At 40.6% G+C, this 17,110-nt stretch overlaps 1 protein-coding gene across 7 annotated transcripts in view; it reads right to left on the reverse strand.

Annotated features, from left to right (window-relative positions):
- Nucleotides 1–663: 663 nt before the first annotated feature.
- NRG3 (neuregulin 3) overlaps nucleotides 664–17,110 on the reverse strand; it is a 931,214-nt gene continuing 914,767 nt past the window's right edge. For 2 of the 7 annotated variants that reach the window (XM_040970437.1, XM_040970436.1), the window contains exons 7-10: nucleotides 13,085–13,212; nucleotides 8,367–8,516; nucleotides 2,997–3,068; nucleotides 1,641–2,744 (exon numbers count right to left, since the gene is read on the reverse strand). In XM_040970437.1, the coding sequence (XP_040826371.1) occupies nucleotides 2,237–2,744; nucleotides 2,997–3,068; nucleotides 8,367–8,516; nucleotides 13,085–13,212 (858 nt within the window). In that variant the 3' untranslated portion in view covers nucleotides 1,641–2,236. Of the gene's footprint in view, nucleotides 2,745–2,996; nucleotides 3,069–8,366; nucleotides 8,541–13,084; nucleotides 13,213–17,110 lie in introns of all 7 variants that reach the window. The other 5 variants (XM_040970435.1, XM_040970440.1, XM_040970439.1 and 2 more) reach the window with 5 other exon arrangements.

The following is a 17,110-nucleotide window of genomic DNA, read 5'->3' on the forward strand; positions in this document are numbered from 1 at the left end:
CTCTTGAATAGGTGATTTTTTTGGTGGATCCTTTAGATCAGCGACAGGTAATATTTTTTAATAGAAAAAAAAGAAGCATGAACAAGATGGACTTCAACAGCTTTGGGGGCCTTTCATTTACTTGATAATTGTCACAAATTTCTACACAATAACATATTGGATACTCCTTTGCTGGGCTTTTATACACTTGTTCATTAGGACCCTTTGCCAAAAATCTTCCAAAAGATATAATATTTTAAACTGAGAATTTAAGTCATGAGCACATTAAAATATAGAATCATCTGTTCAAGTTTCTAACAGAACCATTAGGAGACAACTAATAGCCATCACACAACCTTCTGGCAAATATAAAATGCATTTCCACCATAGAGATTTTCAGTATTCAAGACCTTGAATTTCGACTCAACAGTTGTGATAAACAGATAGAGTCTTTTCTGGTCCCTAGATGGCATTATGTCTATTATTATTGAATGTTCTTTAAGAGCAGTTTGAAATATATTTTCAACAAGAATAATATAACCCGAAATAAGAATTATACATATTCATTGTTTGATTCAGAAATATTTGTATTCCTATTCCACGGAATAGGAGTTGTTTTTTTTTTTTTAATAGAGAAATTTTAACCAGCATTTCCCCAAACTGCAGGAAAAGAAATCTTTTGTATGCTTTCAAATACTGTGACTTTTTATTAAAACAATGTAAACATAACAACTCAACGCCACTGATACTTGAAAAAAGACTGGACATGTGGACACTGGTTTCCTTAATGCCCCGTGAAGGTAAAGGAAAATGAAGCAGACAGTTAAATCTTCAGGAAAGGGTTCAGTTCACCTCAGTGGTAAAAATATTGCTTTATTCCAAATGAACACACAACATCATTTGCTGTTCTTTTGGGGATTCTTGTGAACTGAACAGTCGGGGCTTTGTGATTTCAGCAATGTATTCTTTCCGTATTAACCACAGAAGCCAATGCCTTGGTCCACACATAGTAGACCTGGTGTGAAACAAATGCGTGGGGAATGAAATAGCAACGGTCAATTGGATATTTGGCTTGTGTAAATATTTTAAGGAGGCATGATTCCAAAGAAATTTGGAATTATTCCAAAGAATAATTTGCTTTGGGAGACTGATTTTCTTTAAAGAATCAATAGTTGTTCCTCTTACAAGTGTTCACATCAGAAAATGGGCTTGATGTTATCAAGAGTTTTATGGAACCCACCATGCAAGTGACCACGACTTAGGAACTTACTAACTGAACTTCATGTTTAATGGGAAAATTTAAAAGGAACAGATTTAGAAGGGAAGGTTTTTTTTTTTAATATTAGATTCCCTGATGTTTCAGAACAAATTTGAGCAAGCTTAATAAACACACACACAGGCACACACATGTGTACAATGAACACATGTGCATACAGTATATGTGAGTGGGCTCACACACACACACACACACACACACACACACACACACACACACACACACACACACAAACTGGAAACATGCCTTCAGGGCCTTTAAACAATTCCAAAGGGGAAAAAATTCTCTATTAGCATGATTTTAGTGACACAACATTGTGGTTGGAATTTTTTTCTCTGTCTCTATAACATTTTTTGTATCTTCCTCTGAGATTCTGCGCTTTCGCATTTCAGAGGAAGAGGGCAAACACATAGTTAAGATTGCCTCAATTACTTCTTCTCTCTCCTGTTTTCCATTTCAGTCTTGGTACCATTCTTCAAAAAATCAAATACAAAACACTACATTTCTTGACATGACAAAACCTGGGATGTGGCTGTAGGGTTCAAGAGAAAGTCAGGGGCTGGGATGGGTGAGCCAAATGGCAAGAGCCACCTGCTCACTGGCACATCCACCCCCAGGCTTCAGCTCATCTCTAGGAACTAGGTTATCTGCCAGGGCTTTCTGATGAAGAAGTACACTGGCACTGCGGGACCGAGGGAGTCAACTGCCCACATCTTTTAAGAGCCAAAGAGGAGGACCGTGTTGGGACTAACTGAAACAGGATTCAGAATTCTACCCAAAAGCTTTAGCGGAAGCTTTATCCCTCCTGAAACATTTCTTTCCCCTTAAAAAAATATTTTGTTAAAAAACACTATGATATGAGGGCGATAGACTATTTGGTTTCTTCTAAGTAGATGCTCTTAAATTAATGCATATAAATAATTTGTATTTACTTTCCTCTCTTTCCTGTTGAGCAAAGCATAGAATGCACAGATTCTCAAGTCACTTGGTCAATGCAGAGTCTCTTTGTATTTCGTTTCTTAAGACAAATTGTGCCTCTCGTTCTGATTTGGCTGTGGGACTCAGGGGGAGAAAGGCTGTGTTTTCACTTGCACTGTCCTCCGTCTCTACGCTGGCCAGTTCATAGTCTTCCAACCGTCTGGCATCAGTCAGAATTCGGATCTGCTCCTGGACAGTTTCTAGCAATATTTTCACTTCCTGTTGTTCTGCTATAAGACAATCGCTGACTGGGATACTCACATTGACAATGTCAGCGGAGAAAGAGTTTTTGCACCATTTGATGCTTTTGACTTCAGAAATCCCTGGCATTTGCATGCAGGTTTCTTCTAGACCCACTGAAGGGATGATGGGCACAGAACTGGCCCTTGTAGACGGATATCCCAGCAGGTCCTTTTGATCCAAGCTATTAAAATAGGGGTTTGTTTCTCTTGAAGGCAGTTGCATATTTATTGATGCATTTTGTTGGGTTTTTAAACCATTGGATGAATACCTGGAAAAGAAAAAAGAAAAAAAAAGAAGAAGTTACACCTTCTGCTTCTTGCTGTGCCTCTCGAGGGTAATACTCAGTCCACAAAGCACCACATGCAGCAGCTCACTGAATTCTCACAGCAACCCCATGAGACGGATAGTACGCTCCCAGTTACACAGAGAAGTAAACTGAAGCTCAGATAGGTCAAGTGACTTGCCCAAGGTCACACAGAAAATAAGTGACAGACTGAGACTCAAACCCAGATCTTCTTACTTTAAGTCCAGGGGTCTTTCAACACACCACAGCTGTAAAGGCAGGTGGGATATAGTCTTCCTGACCTCTATCCTAGAATACAAAGTAAATGGGGATTGAGCAGGTAAGTGTGGCCTTTCCGTAGTGACAAACAGGAAACCCATAATGGCATTATTCCATCAACTCGACCACCCTCTCAGCCACAACATAGTCCAGTAGACTTCTTTGGGGCCACCCTACTTGGAGGCAATAGGGATGCCCAAAGACAAGCATCAAGACATTGCATTTCTATGCATTTCTGGTTCACATTGAATTTCAGGGGGCACAAATTCAAGTGCCAATGGCACTTTTCTCCCTATGCACTGCCTGTCTGGCAGTTGGCCTGGCCAAAGAGAGGGACGGGAAGCAGATGACTTCTCTGCATCCAGGGAAGGGGGAAGAAGTAAGTGCAGTTGGGCTTCTTCAGCCAGTTAGCTTTGCTGACATCATTTGTGGGGCTCAATAAGGTAATCGATGGGTGCATGGTACTGGGTTGACAAGGATGCTAAAATGGCCTTCCGAGTGCTTTGGAAATGTTGGCCTCTGGCTGTTCTCCTTGGTACTTTAAGGCTTGTGATTCTTTTCCTCCTTTGAGCTTTTCAGAGCTGCAAACTCAGACAGGTTCCTTACAGATGAATGGATACATGGTTTTAGAACTTAAAAATTTCCTTTAGTTCTCATTGTTTGTCTCTCATTGAACATATCTGGCACGTTCCATTCCAGCAATGTCGGGAAACACTTAAATAACAGACAGATGGACATATGACTGCTTATGAAGGACTATACTATTGTAATAATATTGGGAAAAAATCAGTAGCCGATTGGAAATTTGGGGAGGGGGTAAGGAAATCCAATTGCCTATACAATTGTACAATAAAAGTTTTTAAAATTTTAAAAACCGTAATATAAAACAGATCTAATCTCAATACAGTAAATATTACTTCCTGGTTTGCTTTATAATGCAAATTACACTTGTATTTCTATGTGTATAGAATAATTTAAATTTCAATCTTAAATTGAGATGCACACTAACTATACATTTTTCTGGTAAAAAAAAAAAATTGTTATTGGCTGATTTTCAGGTCTACCATTCCACCAGACCAAAAAGAGGACAGATTTTGGTCTTTGGAATTTCATTTACTTTTACCATGTCTAGCACAGAGTTGGCGATCAATAAACTTTGATCTTATTAACATGGGAAGACAAGAACAAATCTTGAATATGCATGTTCCCTTGCATTCTAATTAATATCCACTTTCAGGCATAGTAGTAGAGTTAGCAATTGCAGAATACTTTTACAAAAGCATTTTCATCTTCTATTACCTCATTAGTTTTTCTTTAAACTTGTGGCTTATATATTATTATAGTCTTGTAATGGATGACTAAACTACCCTACGGCACACTCAAGTGACTTGCCCTAAATTTAACCTTTAGTAAGTGGCAGAAAAAGGAGTTACAACCAATACGATGAAAACCAGAGGATGCTAACAAATGGACACCCTAAGGTAAACATGAATACTTCTTTCATGTGGCATAATTTTACCCCCACAAAGTATGCAAACCACACATAAGATCACTCTTTGGGGAATTTTACATCTTTCTCTCTTGTGTTAAGTGACTGAAAATCTGATGGTTTTCTGGTTTTCAAAAAGTTCTGATCGATGAATCAATTTCAACAAGAACAAAGGAGGAGAGTTGAAGGTTCTTGCTTTTTTATTTAGGACTAGGCCCTGTTCTCTTAACACTGCTAATATGTACAAAGAGACAGAAAATCTACCGAACAGATTTACCACTGGAACAGAGCCAAGAAACTCAGCCAGGATAGGACTGTGTCCTATACCATCAAACTATGACATCAGGTAGACTTTAGTAAGCTGAGAGGTATGGGGAGAGCAATATATTCTTAATACCTGCATCAGAACGCTACCTGTAAAGCAAGGTTAGTGCAACATGTAAATATCTTTGAGGGCATTTTAAAATCATTGCTTCAATCATTTATAGCATGGCATGGCGAAGAAAAGGCCAATCTAGCAAGACACACACAACATTCTTCTAATATACCTGAGTGCTGAATCTAAAGGACTTAGATCAGAAGGAGGCCTTCAAAGACCATCAATGGTGCCTTACAAGCCGCTTGCTACTGAATACAGGACTTGTAAAAATAGAAAGAAAAATATGAAGATGGGCTTGACTAGAATTCTCCCGAGGATGGTTTCAAGTCCCAATACTATACCCTGCCCTGGAATCTCAAAGGGAAGCTTATTTTTCACTTTTTCCATCTATTCTGTAGTGGATTCTGAGCGGATTACTAATGATGGCTAGTGGCCACATTGCCTGGATCCTGTTACAACAGACATACCATGGCAAATGCTTCCCTCCTCTGCGGGAATGCTGGTAGGGCCTCAGTCCTGGGATTTGAGCAGAATTATAAGTGGAGCTGAATTTCAAAATGTGATTCCCAGTTTTGTGTCCCATGATTCAATGACTCTGTCACTTGTCCAATCCATGAATTAGTCATTCATTGATCATGACCCTGTTGGAACTGTCTTTTTATCTCATTCTTCTAGGAAGAAATCATAAATGCATTTGCCTGTGACTATGTAAGCCAACAAGTCTTTTAGGAGAAGAAAGATCCCAACAATCAGTTACTTAGTTCCAGTAATTTGATCATCAAGGAAGCTGCACCTGCTTCCTTGTGTAAGACTTAGTTCCTGGGATATACGGCATTAGCAGGATTGAAATAAATTGTAGAAATTCAATTTTCTTCCTGGAAGCATACAACTAGAGCTTCCGTTTAAACACTCCTGTTGTTGTGGTTTATTCAGTCAGAAAGGCCAAGGTTCAATCTTGGGTCTTTTCCATGGAATTATCCAAATTATTTTGGGCTAGTTATGTAAATGCCACTGTCCTTAATGTGATTATCTATAAAATATCCAAAGACTATCTAATGTGAAGTACACACTGGTATTATCTAGGTATGATAAATACCCATCACATTTCATATCCTGTCTGTGGTTAAAATGTGAAGCTAACTATTGTGATCCCATTTTTATATTCATCATAGGATGGCATTAGCTTGATTTGCCTGACACGACCCAGTTCGAAGATTTCTGAATTGTTACTATGGTTGACACAGGCCAGGTTTGCTCAAGAATCTCCTTTCTACTTCAGTCCTTCCCAGATGACATTAAGACAGGTGCTGGGTCCAAGCTTGGCTGCACTTTGTGCCAAGGAGAAAAGCCACACACTAGGAACTTAACTAGCAGACGGTGCCACACACCTAGTAAATAAGCAGCAGATGGCTGATCTTACAAATTCATTCACTTCCCCTCTCAGCTAGGGCCAGATTTGAGGAGGGCCCTTAGCTGTGAAACTTTATTATTAATCCCTTTTCTAGTCCAAAGAGACAGTCAGTCCCCAAGGGGTGGAAAATAGCTGTTTTTCAAGAACTGAGAATGAGATTGCTCCCTGGGATGAACGAATGGTGACTTCTACTTAAGAGTCACCGTTTATCAACATCAGGTGCATATCACACATAGGAACATATGTGTGCCCAGCCTGCCACAGAGAATGTCCACAACCCAATGGTGACTGAACCAAAACAAAGCTACCACCATTCCAACATTCCATATGAGTCCCCCAGGAGGCCATACTTGAAGTATTGCCTGAACATGCAGTGGGAATCTCTGAGCCCCTGAGGACACCTGTACGCCTGGCTTGACACCTGACCCCATAGTGTGATGATGGACACAGCAATTCCCAACAGAAAGGAGAGCAGCACAGGATGGATTTTCTCTCCTTTCAAAAGATCTCCAAAGTTCATTTTCTTTTAATTCTTCTCATGCTGACATTTGTCCAAAGTTTATGGCGTATCATCAGTGATTTAAAAGAAAATTACGAGACACGATTAGTTATAATTATTGGTTAAATGTAAGCCAGAAATAAGGCCAAGAAAAATACTAAGTGCTTTTGACTTGCATTACACATTTTGGACAACTTGGCTGTTACTTTGAATTTGCAACTGTCGCCCTAAATCTGTATCAAATGCATTTTACAGTCCATTTGGAATTACTTCAAAATTACAAAAGCTGGCTGCAGGCTATTTATGTCCTATCTTCTAGTCTTAAAGAAATCTGTTGCCAAGCTTTGTCAGACAGTGTGCAGTTTACCCAGGGGCCAGAAGAAAAAGAAAAAAGAAAAGGTAAAGTTCTACATGAGACCTCCCACCTGCTTTGTTCTTTAGTTTGACAGACAATCTGGAAAAATAACCAAGGCTGGAGCAGCATAGCAAGCTGCCCTTGTTCATTCAGAAAGATAAAAACTATAGGCCACCATATCCTGATGTGGGTGAAGGAACTGATTGGAATGTCTGGAATAAAAACCTGGATGCATGGCTCTTGAAATTAATGATGCCATTATAATGACATTATGACACCATAATTTCCATGGTTATAAGTACTAAGTCCTACTTCTCCGATTATTTGCAGTCAGGTGCAAGCTCTGTACATGTGACATTATCTTTAAAGTTTTTCTGGTCATCCTCAGGGAACTGCTATTATTCTCCACTTGTAAATAAGAAAACATAAGCTCACAGGGTAAGATTTTCTCAAGTTCATATGCAAGAGGAAAGGAACAAAGATGAGACTTGAGCTTCAGCCAGTTTTAGCAAGAGCTTTGGCGTTTGGTAGACAGTGCTAGGTCAACTAAATGCATGCTGAACAAAACCCAGCCTGTACTTGAGTCACCATGTAGTGAGCCTTGTGGGGCTCAGCGCATCGGGGTGGTGGGACATCTTTTGTACTATAAGCTGTGGCACCCCTCAAGTCCCAAGGTCATCCATGAGTTCAATATGTTCTACTGTGACAATGAGCTCTTAATATTGATCTAAAATCCACATCCAGAAATGCAGAATGGAAGCAGAAACTGTCCAAATGCTGTAGCTAGTTCTTTAGGGCACTGTTTGTAGTACTAATTAAAGAATTAAGTACTGTTCCTTAAAACTACTGGTATAGGAAGGAACATTTTAATCCTCTTAAGTCATCTCTACTATTATTTTTATAAAAGATGACTTCCCAGTTGTTTTAGAATAGATATAGTAACATATTATCTAAATAGCTAAATTTGCTTTCTTCCTAGTGTTATATATTTTTTTTTCAGTCTAACTGTCCCTAAAACAAATTTCTTTATAACTGTTATTTTAAGATGGTTTGTCTTTGGGGAAATATAGTAACAAGCACAAAAAGCCAATCAATAAAGAGTCAGTGAATAAAACCCCAAGAAAAATATAATTCAGTTGAAAGTGATAGCTTTGGTATGACATCCTCCCTAAGTCCCATTGCTTTGAAGACCTACCCTTGACAAGGGATCGTATCCTGGTCTGGGATCCTGGATTCCTCTAGCTGTTGATATGCTGGTCCCATCATCCCACCCAGCCTCCTGCGGGGTGAAGGCGGGGTCCTTCCGAAGGCATTCCTGTGGAGCACCCCACTCCTTGGTCCTGGGCTGCAGCACGAGGAGAGACTCCTTCTGGGGAAAGTCCGACAGAAAACAAACCAAAAACCATCATAGCAATCAACTCACAGGTGGTCTCTCAAACTACTCAAACACCATCAAGCCAAATCCCCAAAGCTCTGGGCCAAGAGCCATTCACAAGCACAACATTTCTGTGAATAGGGGGCCTGTTTACTCCTGGAGACCCTGACAAACACAAGCTCCTATCTTTATGGCTTCTTATTTTTTTTAAAAGATTTATTTTTATTATTTTTTTATTGGAAAGGCAGATATACAGAGAGGAGAGACAGAGAGGAAGATCTTCCGTCTGATGATTCACTCCCCAAGTGAGCGCAATGGCCAATGCTATGCCGATCCATAGCCAGGAGCCTCTTCCAGGTCTCCCACGTGGGTGCAGGGTCCCAAAGCTTTGGGCCGTCCTTGACTGCTCTCCCGGGCCACAAGCAGGGAGCTGGAAGGGAAGCGGGGCTGCCGGGCTAGAACCGGCACCCACATGGGATCCTGGGCGTGCAAGGCAAGGACCTTAACCACTACGCCACTGCGCCGGGCCCATGGCTTCTTATTTTAATCAGGTTGACCTAAATTTCCAGCAAAAGGTAAAAGGTGAGCTTCAGAATTTTGTAAGGCCATATTATTGCACACAAAATCTAAACATAGGAAGCAGGGGGCTATATGGAAACATTTTCACTTGTAAGTGACAGACTAACTAAAAAGTACCTCACTTTAATAGTCATTTTCTTTTTAAGATATGTGTTAAATTCCTGGCTCACTTCTCCAGATTTTCATCAAATTTGAGAAAAAAATATTTTTTTTAACAAACAGCTGATTATAAATTTAATTTGATGTATATGTATATCAAAGTTCCCAAATATTCCTGTGTTTGTAGATGCCATCAAACAGCAAAAGGCAGGAGTGACATAAACCATGGACCTTAACAAAGGGTTACCCCCTACACGACATTAAATCAAAGAACTAGACTCCCTAAGAATTAAGAGATTCCTACGACTACTTCTACCCAGCGTCCAATGGCAATGACAGCGTCTTCAGAGGACAGGGCTGTCATCAGATGCACCTGGCTCTAAGTCTCATGTCAGTATGCTGCAATGCGTGCAATTCTGAGAAAGGCACTTGTTCCAGAATTCCACAGGGAAACAAGCAGCCATTTCAATTGTGTCATTTGAGGAGATTTGACCGTTTGCACAGATGTATTCAGTGTCTAAGAGAAAAGCGTAGGGCTGTGAGAGACATAAGGCTGGAAGAGATACTCAGGGGTTGTAACAATGGGAAATGTTTCTAAGCCTCCAGCTGAATGAAACAGGACACGGAGCCCTGATGAAAATGGAGAAAAATTAAATCAATAAGAGATGGCCACTTGGCAGGCTCTCTGGTCAAGAACCAGGGAGGTAGGTACACAAGTGCTAGGGCCTTTTCTGTCTCTTATCTGTGTCTCCGTTTAAATCAACAGAAACCAGAGGACAAGGGACCCTGCAGCCCTCCTGGGGCACAGGGAAGGGCGAAGAAACGGGGAGACTAGACAGAGGGGTTAAGGGGAGAGCTTAGCATTGTGCTTAACTAAGCAGAAGGAGCCTTCTGAAAAATTCATCTTAAGAGATCTATCACAGACATTTTTGCATCAAAATACACACCTTTTCTTTAAATGTTTGTTTATTTTTTATTTGAAGTCAGATTCACAGAGAGGAGAAAATACAGAGGAAAATCTTCTGTCCACAACAGCCAGAGCTTCACCAATCCAAAGCCAGAAGCCAGGAGTTTCTTCTGGGTCTCCCACACAGGTGCAGGGTCCCAAGGCTTTGGGCCGTCCTCGACTGCTTTCCCAGGCCACAAGCAGGGAGCTGGGTGGGAAGTGGGGCCACCAGGATTAAAACCAGGGCCCATATGGGATCTTGGCCCATGCAAGGCAAGGAATTTAGCCACTAGGCTACTGGGCCTAAGATACACAGCTCTTAATTGCCTTTTTCTGAGATTTTATTTAAGTCTTCCTATTTTGAAGGTTTAAATAAAAGCAAAAAGAATGCCATGCATCTCGCATGAGAGTGGCACATAGTAGGTACCCAGCGCACTCAGTGGTCCAGTAGCTCTGTCTCAAGTGGAAACACAGAGAACCAGCTTTTTCCTGCTCATTGAAGGTTTGGGATTTCTTTCACTGCAGAAAACCTACCTACGTGCTTTCTCTAAGTGAGTTACATTATCAAAAAAAAATTCAACAAGGATGATATGCGATCGTAGACTTTTGCTTTTAAGGGCAGAAATCGGGGTAGGGCATGAACGCACGTGGGGGATAAACTATAGAAATGACACCTTTGAATTAACAGTGTCATATCATAAAGCGATTGTCCAAAATGAAACCTATTTACAGCATACAGAAAGATATTAATTATTCATGGCTTGACAAAATGTCAGAACAACAGAGTCTTCCTGTTTGAAGAACTGTCCCATCTTATAAAACATTTCTATACCTACTGATCAATCAACTATTCAATCCTGATAACCCTGTGGCATTCGGGAAGTTATGGAGCAGTCGACAGGAATTATAAATCAGTGAGTGGGTTATCAATCCTGAAAAAATTTAAGGCTATTATTGCGTGTTTTACAAACCAAAAACCATGCTATTTGAAGCTATAATTTACAAAGTGCTAAAGCCAGTTTATCAATCAACTGCTGAACGCCAAGGGATATTGCAATGTCAATGAATGAAAGAAAAAGAAATGTCTCCTAAAGATATAATCAATGAATCGGCAGTGACTTCAGGAATCCACAGTAACGAACACAGAAATGAACAAGGGCTGGGAGCAAGGGTATTACAGCTCAGATGTATCAGAGGCTGTGCTTTATTTTTTCCACCGCATGTAATAGTTTTAGAGTAACATAATATTAAACCATTTTATTGAGCTGGGTGGAATACTACTTTAATATGTGTGATAATCAGCAGGGGAAAATACTGTTTTGGAGAAACCAATCCATCTTCTAAAAAGTGGGTAATCTTGGACTTGTTTCTCCAATTAGGTCCGGTGAAATGGAATGGTGTTTTCACCAGGAAACATTCAGTAAATGCAACAATGGCTATAGCCAAAACTTGCAGCTAATAGCTGAAGCCTCCTCCTATATCCAAACATAGGTCAAGCCTGACGGAATATAGTTAAATCATTAAAAATATTAGCAAGCCTTCGGTGCCTAACTCTCTGATTACACTGAATGAAAACAAAAATCGCCATCAAGAGCTAACTATCAGTGTTGAGTAATTTGAAATCTCAAAATCAGCGTGGCCAGGAACAATGAAATCTTTTTCATGCAATGCATCAAGTGGCAAAAGAAGACGTAGCTTTCTTATATAACACATGTATCTGACTTGGTGAACTTCAAAGTGTTTGCAATGAAAATGGAAGCGAAGAGCTGGTGTCATATATTCATCCTTACTAAGCACAGTTATTATTTCTTATCTTTCATACAAAATTGTCTGATTTTTATTACATATTTTCATTTTCAATACCACTTACTAAGAGAAAGATGCTTAAATCTTAGGAAAATTGGGCCTGGTGCAGTAGCCTAAGGGCTGAAGTCCTCGCCTCGAATGCACCAGGATCCCATATAGTCGCTGGTTCTATTCCCAGCAGCCCCGCTTCCCATCCAGCTTTCTGCTTGTGGCCTGGGAAAGCAGTACAGGATGGCCCAAAGCCTTGGAACCCTGCACCCGCATGGGAGACTCAGTAGAGGCTCCTAGCTCCTGGCTTCAGATCGGCACAGCTCTAGCCATTGTGGCCACTTGTGGAGTGAATCACCAGACACTAGATCTTCCTCTGTCTCTTCTTCTCTCTGTATATCTGACTTTCTGGTAAAAATAAAATAGATCTTTAAAAATATATTAGGAAAATTGAATGTAGACATTTGAACATACCTAAACATGTGTTCTTTTCCAGTATTATTCCCAAATTTCATCATTTCTTGGAATTACAGATCTCTTACATATAAAACACTAAAGTCTCAACTAAAGTTTGATACATACATGTTCCACTTCTCAGAGACATCAAATGAATGAAAATCTTTTTGATTTTACTTTCTCGGGCCACCTGGAAGGCACTTTCTGTGCTCTGCGTGCAGAAGAGGACCACTGTGTGGATAATAGAAGATCTTAGAGAACTAAGGAGACTTGTCGGAATCCTTCTCACTGTGAGGTAGGCTTTTGTGAAAGCCAGGCTGGAAGAAATGGAGCGTGACCCATCAGCTGCCCGGGGAAGAATGAATCATGAACTTTGCTGATGATGGAAACGGAAGCCAGGGGAAATGTCACGGTTTTAATAGTTTTCCAGAAAACAATTGTTTTATTCACTGGTCTGTGTCTTTAATTAAAGCATGGGGATTCCTAATCGCTTCCCCCACCTTCCAATAGGGCCTGCAAGGGAAAACAGCAACTCTGATTACCTGTTAAATCCCTCCTCCGTGAAAGACTTACAGGACCAGCAAGACTGAACATCTTGGCATGCGTTGTAGAGCATACCCATGGCATGAACTGGCCCGCCACTACCATGGTTAGCTACCTGTACCTGTGGTGTTTGGCAGACTGGTTTCCTCTGTCAGCAGAAGGGACCTCGGGGAAGGACTGGGGGCCAGTGAAACTCGACTCCATCATTTTCTCCAGCGCAGTCACAGGATGTCTTTCTGCCTTCGAGTACTGCAGGGAACAACATACGCAGGGTTGAGTTGGAGGATTCGTTGTTGGAGGGGAAAAGGAATATGAGACAATACAACAGTTGGGCACTGAAAATTGCTGGGCTGTCCAGTTCCTCCTGGGCACCTGATCAGGAAAAGAAGACATCATTGGTATCCTATTCATCACAGGCACGGGGTAGCCCACGACCGCTCCCCGACCTGCTTGGTGATATCAGGCCCATTCCAGAAGGGCTCATCACTTCAGAATCTTGGGTCTGTCTTCTCATTTGATTCTGCATCGATCGCACACTGTGCCTAACAGCCGAAAAGTATTTGCAGCCTGTTTTATTGCATGTGAATTCTACGACAAACAAAATGAATGAACAGTTGGGTTATTCTTGGTAGCAGCTGAACAGACACTAATGGAAGGACTTCATTGTGGGACACTGATTCAGAATTTCTGCCCACTGCTCCACAGCTCCTCCCCGGCAGCCTGCTACCAGGCGATTACGCTGATTGTGGCGTCCAGCAAGAGTAACATGTGAGCACTACAGTCTTTACAGCTCCTAATTCTGGGTTTCAGCTTTGGCTAGAGTAAATCATATGATTGAGGGATGGATGGATTTAAAAAACTGTATCGTCGTCATCATCATCATCACCATTTTACAATGTAGTTCTATAGGTTCTAGGGTTTCCCCTCCTCCTCCCAAAATCCCCTCCCCTCACTAATTTTCCCCATATTGTCACAGTAGCATAATCCTTCATAAACAGACACAGGTCCATAATTTTGCTATTTAAGCATATCCCTAACTGCAGGTAGGAACAATGGCAGAGAATCCAACATCCCATTGCCAATCACTTTTAACAGTTTCTTTGGGAGTGTTCACTCTAATCCAAGACAGCCTCCATTGAGAATGCAAAACAAAAGCTAGGGCAAACAAACATAGACCTGCAATCTCACAAACGAAGGATGTGATGGAGCCCAGAGAACCAGCAACCAAAGAAAATGGACAGAATGCATCTCTACAACTGAATAAAAGTAGACTCTCAATGAAACGCCTAACTATTCCAGAAACTAGACTATTAAACTTTCTAGCCTTGCCTATGCCAGCAGTGTCATGACCCATGTAAAGGGCAGAAAGTTGGAGCCAAGACTACACCTGCTAGATTATCTTACTACAAAACACAGGGAACGAGCTGAGGGAAATAACGTAAAAGTCCTTTTAGTGCTGTTTCAGCTACCTCTCATGGGATCTGATAGTTTTATTTTAGGATGGATAGATTTTTACTGATGACGTTTTACACTAGTTGTGGTTGATAAGGCTAGCGTAGACGGTTAATGCCGATTAATTTTAGATAATGATGGAAAAAACATTTGCATGTGTATGAAAACAATGAAATGTCATTAGAATATAAGAAATATGAGGAAAACATGGAACAGGAAGTACAAAGATAACTTTTATTTAGCAAAACTAATAATGGAGGGTTGTAACAACACAACACGGTAAGTTGAAAAGAAGTATAAAAGGTGTGAAACCATAAGTGATTATGATACCTGGGATGATTCTATTTAAGAGCAAAATGACAGATATGCACATATTAACTTCGAACATGCAGTCATCTGCCATCTGAAAGAGCTCATTTGAAAACGATAGAGAAAAAGATCAAGCGACTAGATTTAAAGGTCCATTCTAAGAATTACAGGGGAAGAAAGCTTACAACATCCCTAACAAATAAAACATAGTTCTGTATAAAATACATCTTAAAAAGAGACAAGATGGATGTTTTCTGTCAACAGGAGGAACAACCCACTAAATGATAAATACTTATGCCTTTTAATCTACCTAACAACATAGCTTTAAAATTACAAAGTAGAACTACCAGCACTCCAGGAAAATCCACAATGATATTGAGAGTCTTGAGTGCATGTTACAGGGATATATGCAGCATTTCAAGTCAGAGGGAAATGTAAGCCCCAAGAATAACCGTGCTAGAGTAATTTTTAACTCATGAAATAAATTTGTTGTATACCTTAGCTCATGAAATAAAAGGTTAATTAAGGAGTCACATGCATGCAATATATAGTAAGCAGTAGAATATTATTGGACCAACAACTTCATGTATGAGAAAATTCTCAATAAACCACAAAAAATATAAAACAGTAACTTTTGGTGATTTGACCACATCAAAATTAAGATAGGAAGCTGGTTTTTAGCCTAGCAGCTAAGATGCTCGTGTTCCGTAACAGAATTTTGAGGCTGACTTCTTACTTTGGCTCAAAGTCCAGCTTCCTGACGATGTGCATGGGAGGAGCGTGGGAGAGGCAGCGATGCAAATTGAAGTAACTGGGTTCCTACCAGCCACGTGGGAGACCAAGAGTGTTCCTAACCCTTGATTTGGGCCTAGCACCAATCATTGCAGGCATATTGACAGTGAATCAGGGTCTGGCACAATAGCCTAGTGACCCGCCTAGAACCCACCGGGATCCCCTTTGTGAGCAAGTTCATACGGTAGCAGCTCCCTGCTTGTGGCCTGGGAAAGCAGTCGAAAATGGCCCAAAGCCTTAGGAACCTGCACCTGTTTGGGAGACCCAAAGAGGCTCCTGGCTCCTGGCTTCGGATTGGCTCAGCTCCAGCCGTTGAGGCCACTTGGGGAGTGAACCAGCAGACGGAATATCTTTCTGTCTCTCATTCTCCCTGTAAATCTGACTTTGCATTAAAAATAAATAAATCATTAAAAACAACATGAACCGACGTAGAGGCACCATGTAGTAGTCCTCTTCATCTCTCTCTCTCCCTTTGCATCTCAAATAAACAAATATGATTTAAAAATAAAAATAAGGGGCTGGCCTTGTTGAGCTAACAGGTAAAGCTTCTGCCTTTGACACTCCATTTGGGAGCCGATTAAAACCCTGGCTGCTGCACCTCCCACGGAGCTCCCTGCTAATAGGAAAGGTGGCAGAGAACGGCTCAAGTGCTGGGGCCTCTGTGACCTCTATGGAAGACTGGAAGAAGCCTCCTGCTTTCTCTCTCTCTCTCTCTGTAAATAGTTCTCTCTGTAACTCTGATTTCAAATAACAAAAAATAAAATTAACAAAAACTCACTGAACCACAGCAGATTTCATAAATCAGCAGAAATCATATAGAATGTCCACAAGTATAGACAATAGCACGATAGATTTTATTCCACATTTTGGATTTGATGCTCATTAATTAATGAATGATTTATTTAATAAAAACTGTATAAGACTATATTAATATACCTATGTAACTATGAGGGTAAAGTTAATTGTAATCTTAAGGGAGAAATTTGTGATTGGGATTAAACACTTAGAAACCATAAAGAACTAAAGTTAAACTTGATTAGCTTCCAACTTGATGTGGTAAGCAGCAAACATGATTAATAAAAAACTCAAAACATAATGAAAAAATTGGAAAATATTGGCTACTCAGATGCCATTTACTACTGTTCTTAAGGTTTAAAGAATGCACGGAAATCTATTGGGAAGAAATCAAAAGCAATCCTTTCCACAAAAAAATTTCACGGAAAAATAAAGGAGAATGTGCAGCAAACATGTGAGGGTGCAAAACCGCACACATTGTAAGGGATGACAATAAAAACCAGGAAAGCAGTGCTAGGAACACTGTGTCTGCCAGAGGGAAGGCGCTGGGAAGTAAGATGTGTCCAAATCCATGGAGGAACAAATGGGCAGAGCTGAAAATACGTGTGCGTTCGGATTCAGAACATTACTGCAAAGAATTTTCATCCACGATAGCAAGGCGAAGGTTGAGGATGATCTAGACCACCGGATATATCAGCCGCATAATTCTCCACAGCCAAACAGGAAGCACATGCCAAAGGAGCGACTGGAAACCACAGAACTGTCCACAAATGAACACTCCGCGGTCATTGAAAAGAAT

This window comes from Ochotona curzoniae, unplaced genomic scaffold (assembly GCF_017591425.1).
Source record: "Ochotona curzoniae isolate NIBS_2020 unplaced genomic scaffold, NIBS_Ocur_1.0 scaffold_4763, whole genome shotgun sequence".
In the NCBI taxonomy this organism is placed as follows: Eukaryota; Metazoa; Chordata; class Mammalia; order Lagomorpha; family Ochotonidae; genus Ochotona; species Ochotona curzoniae.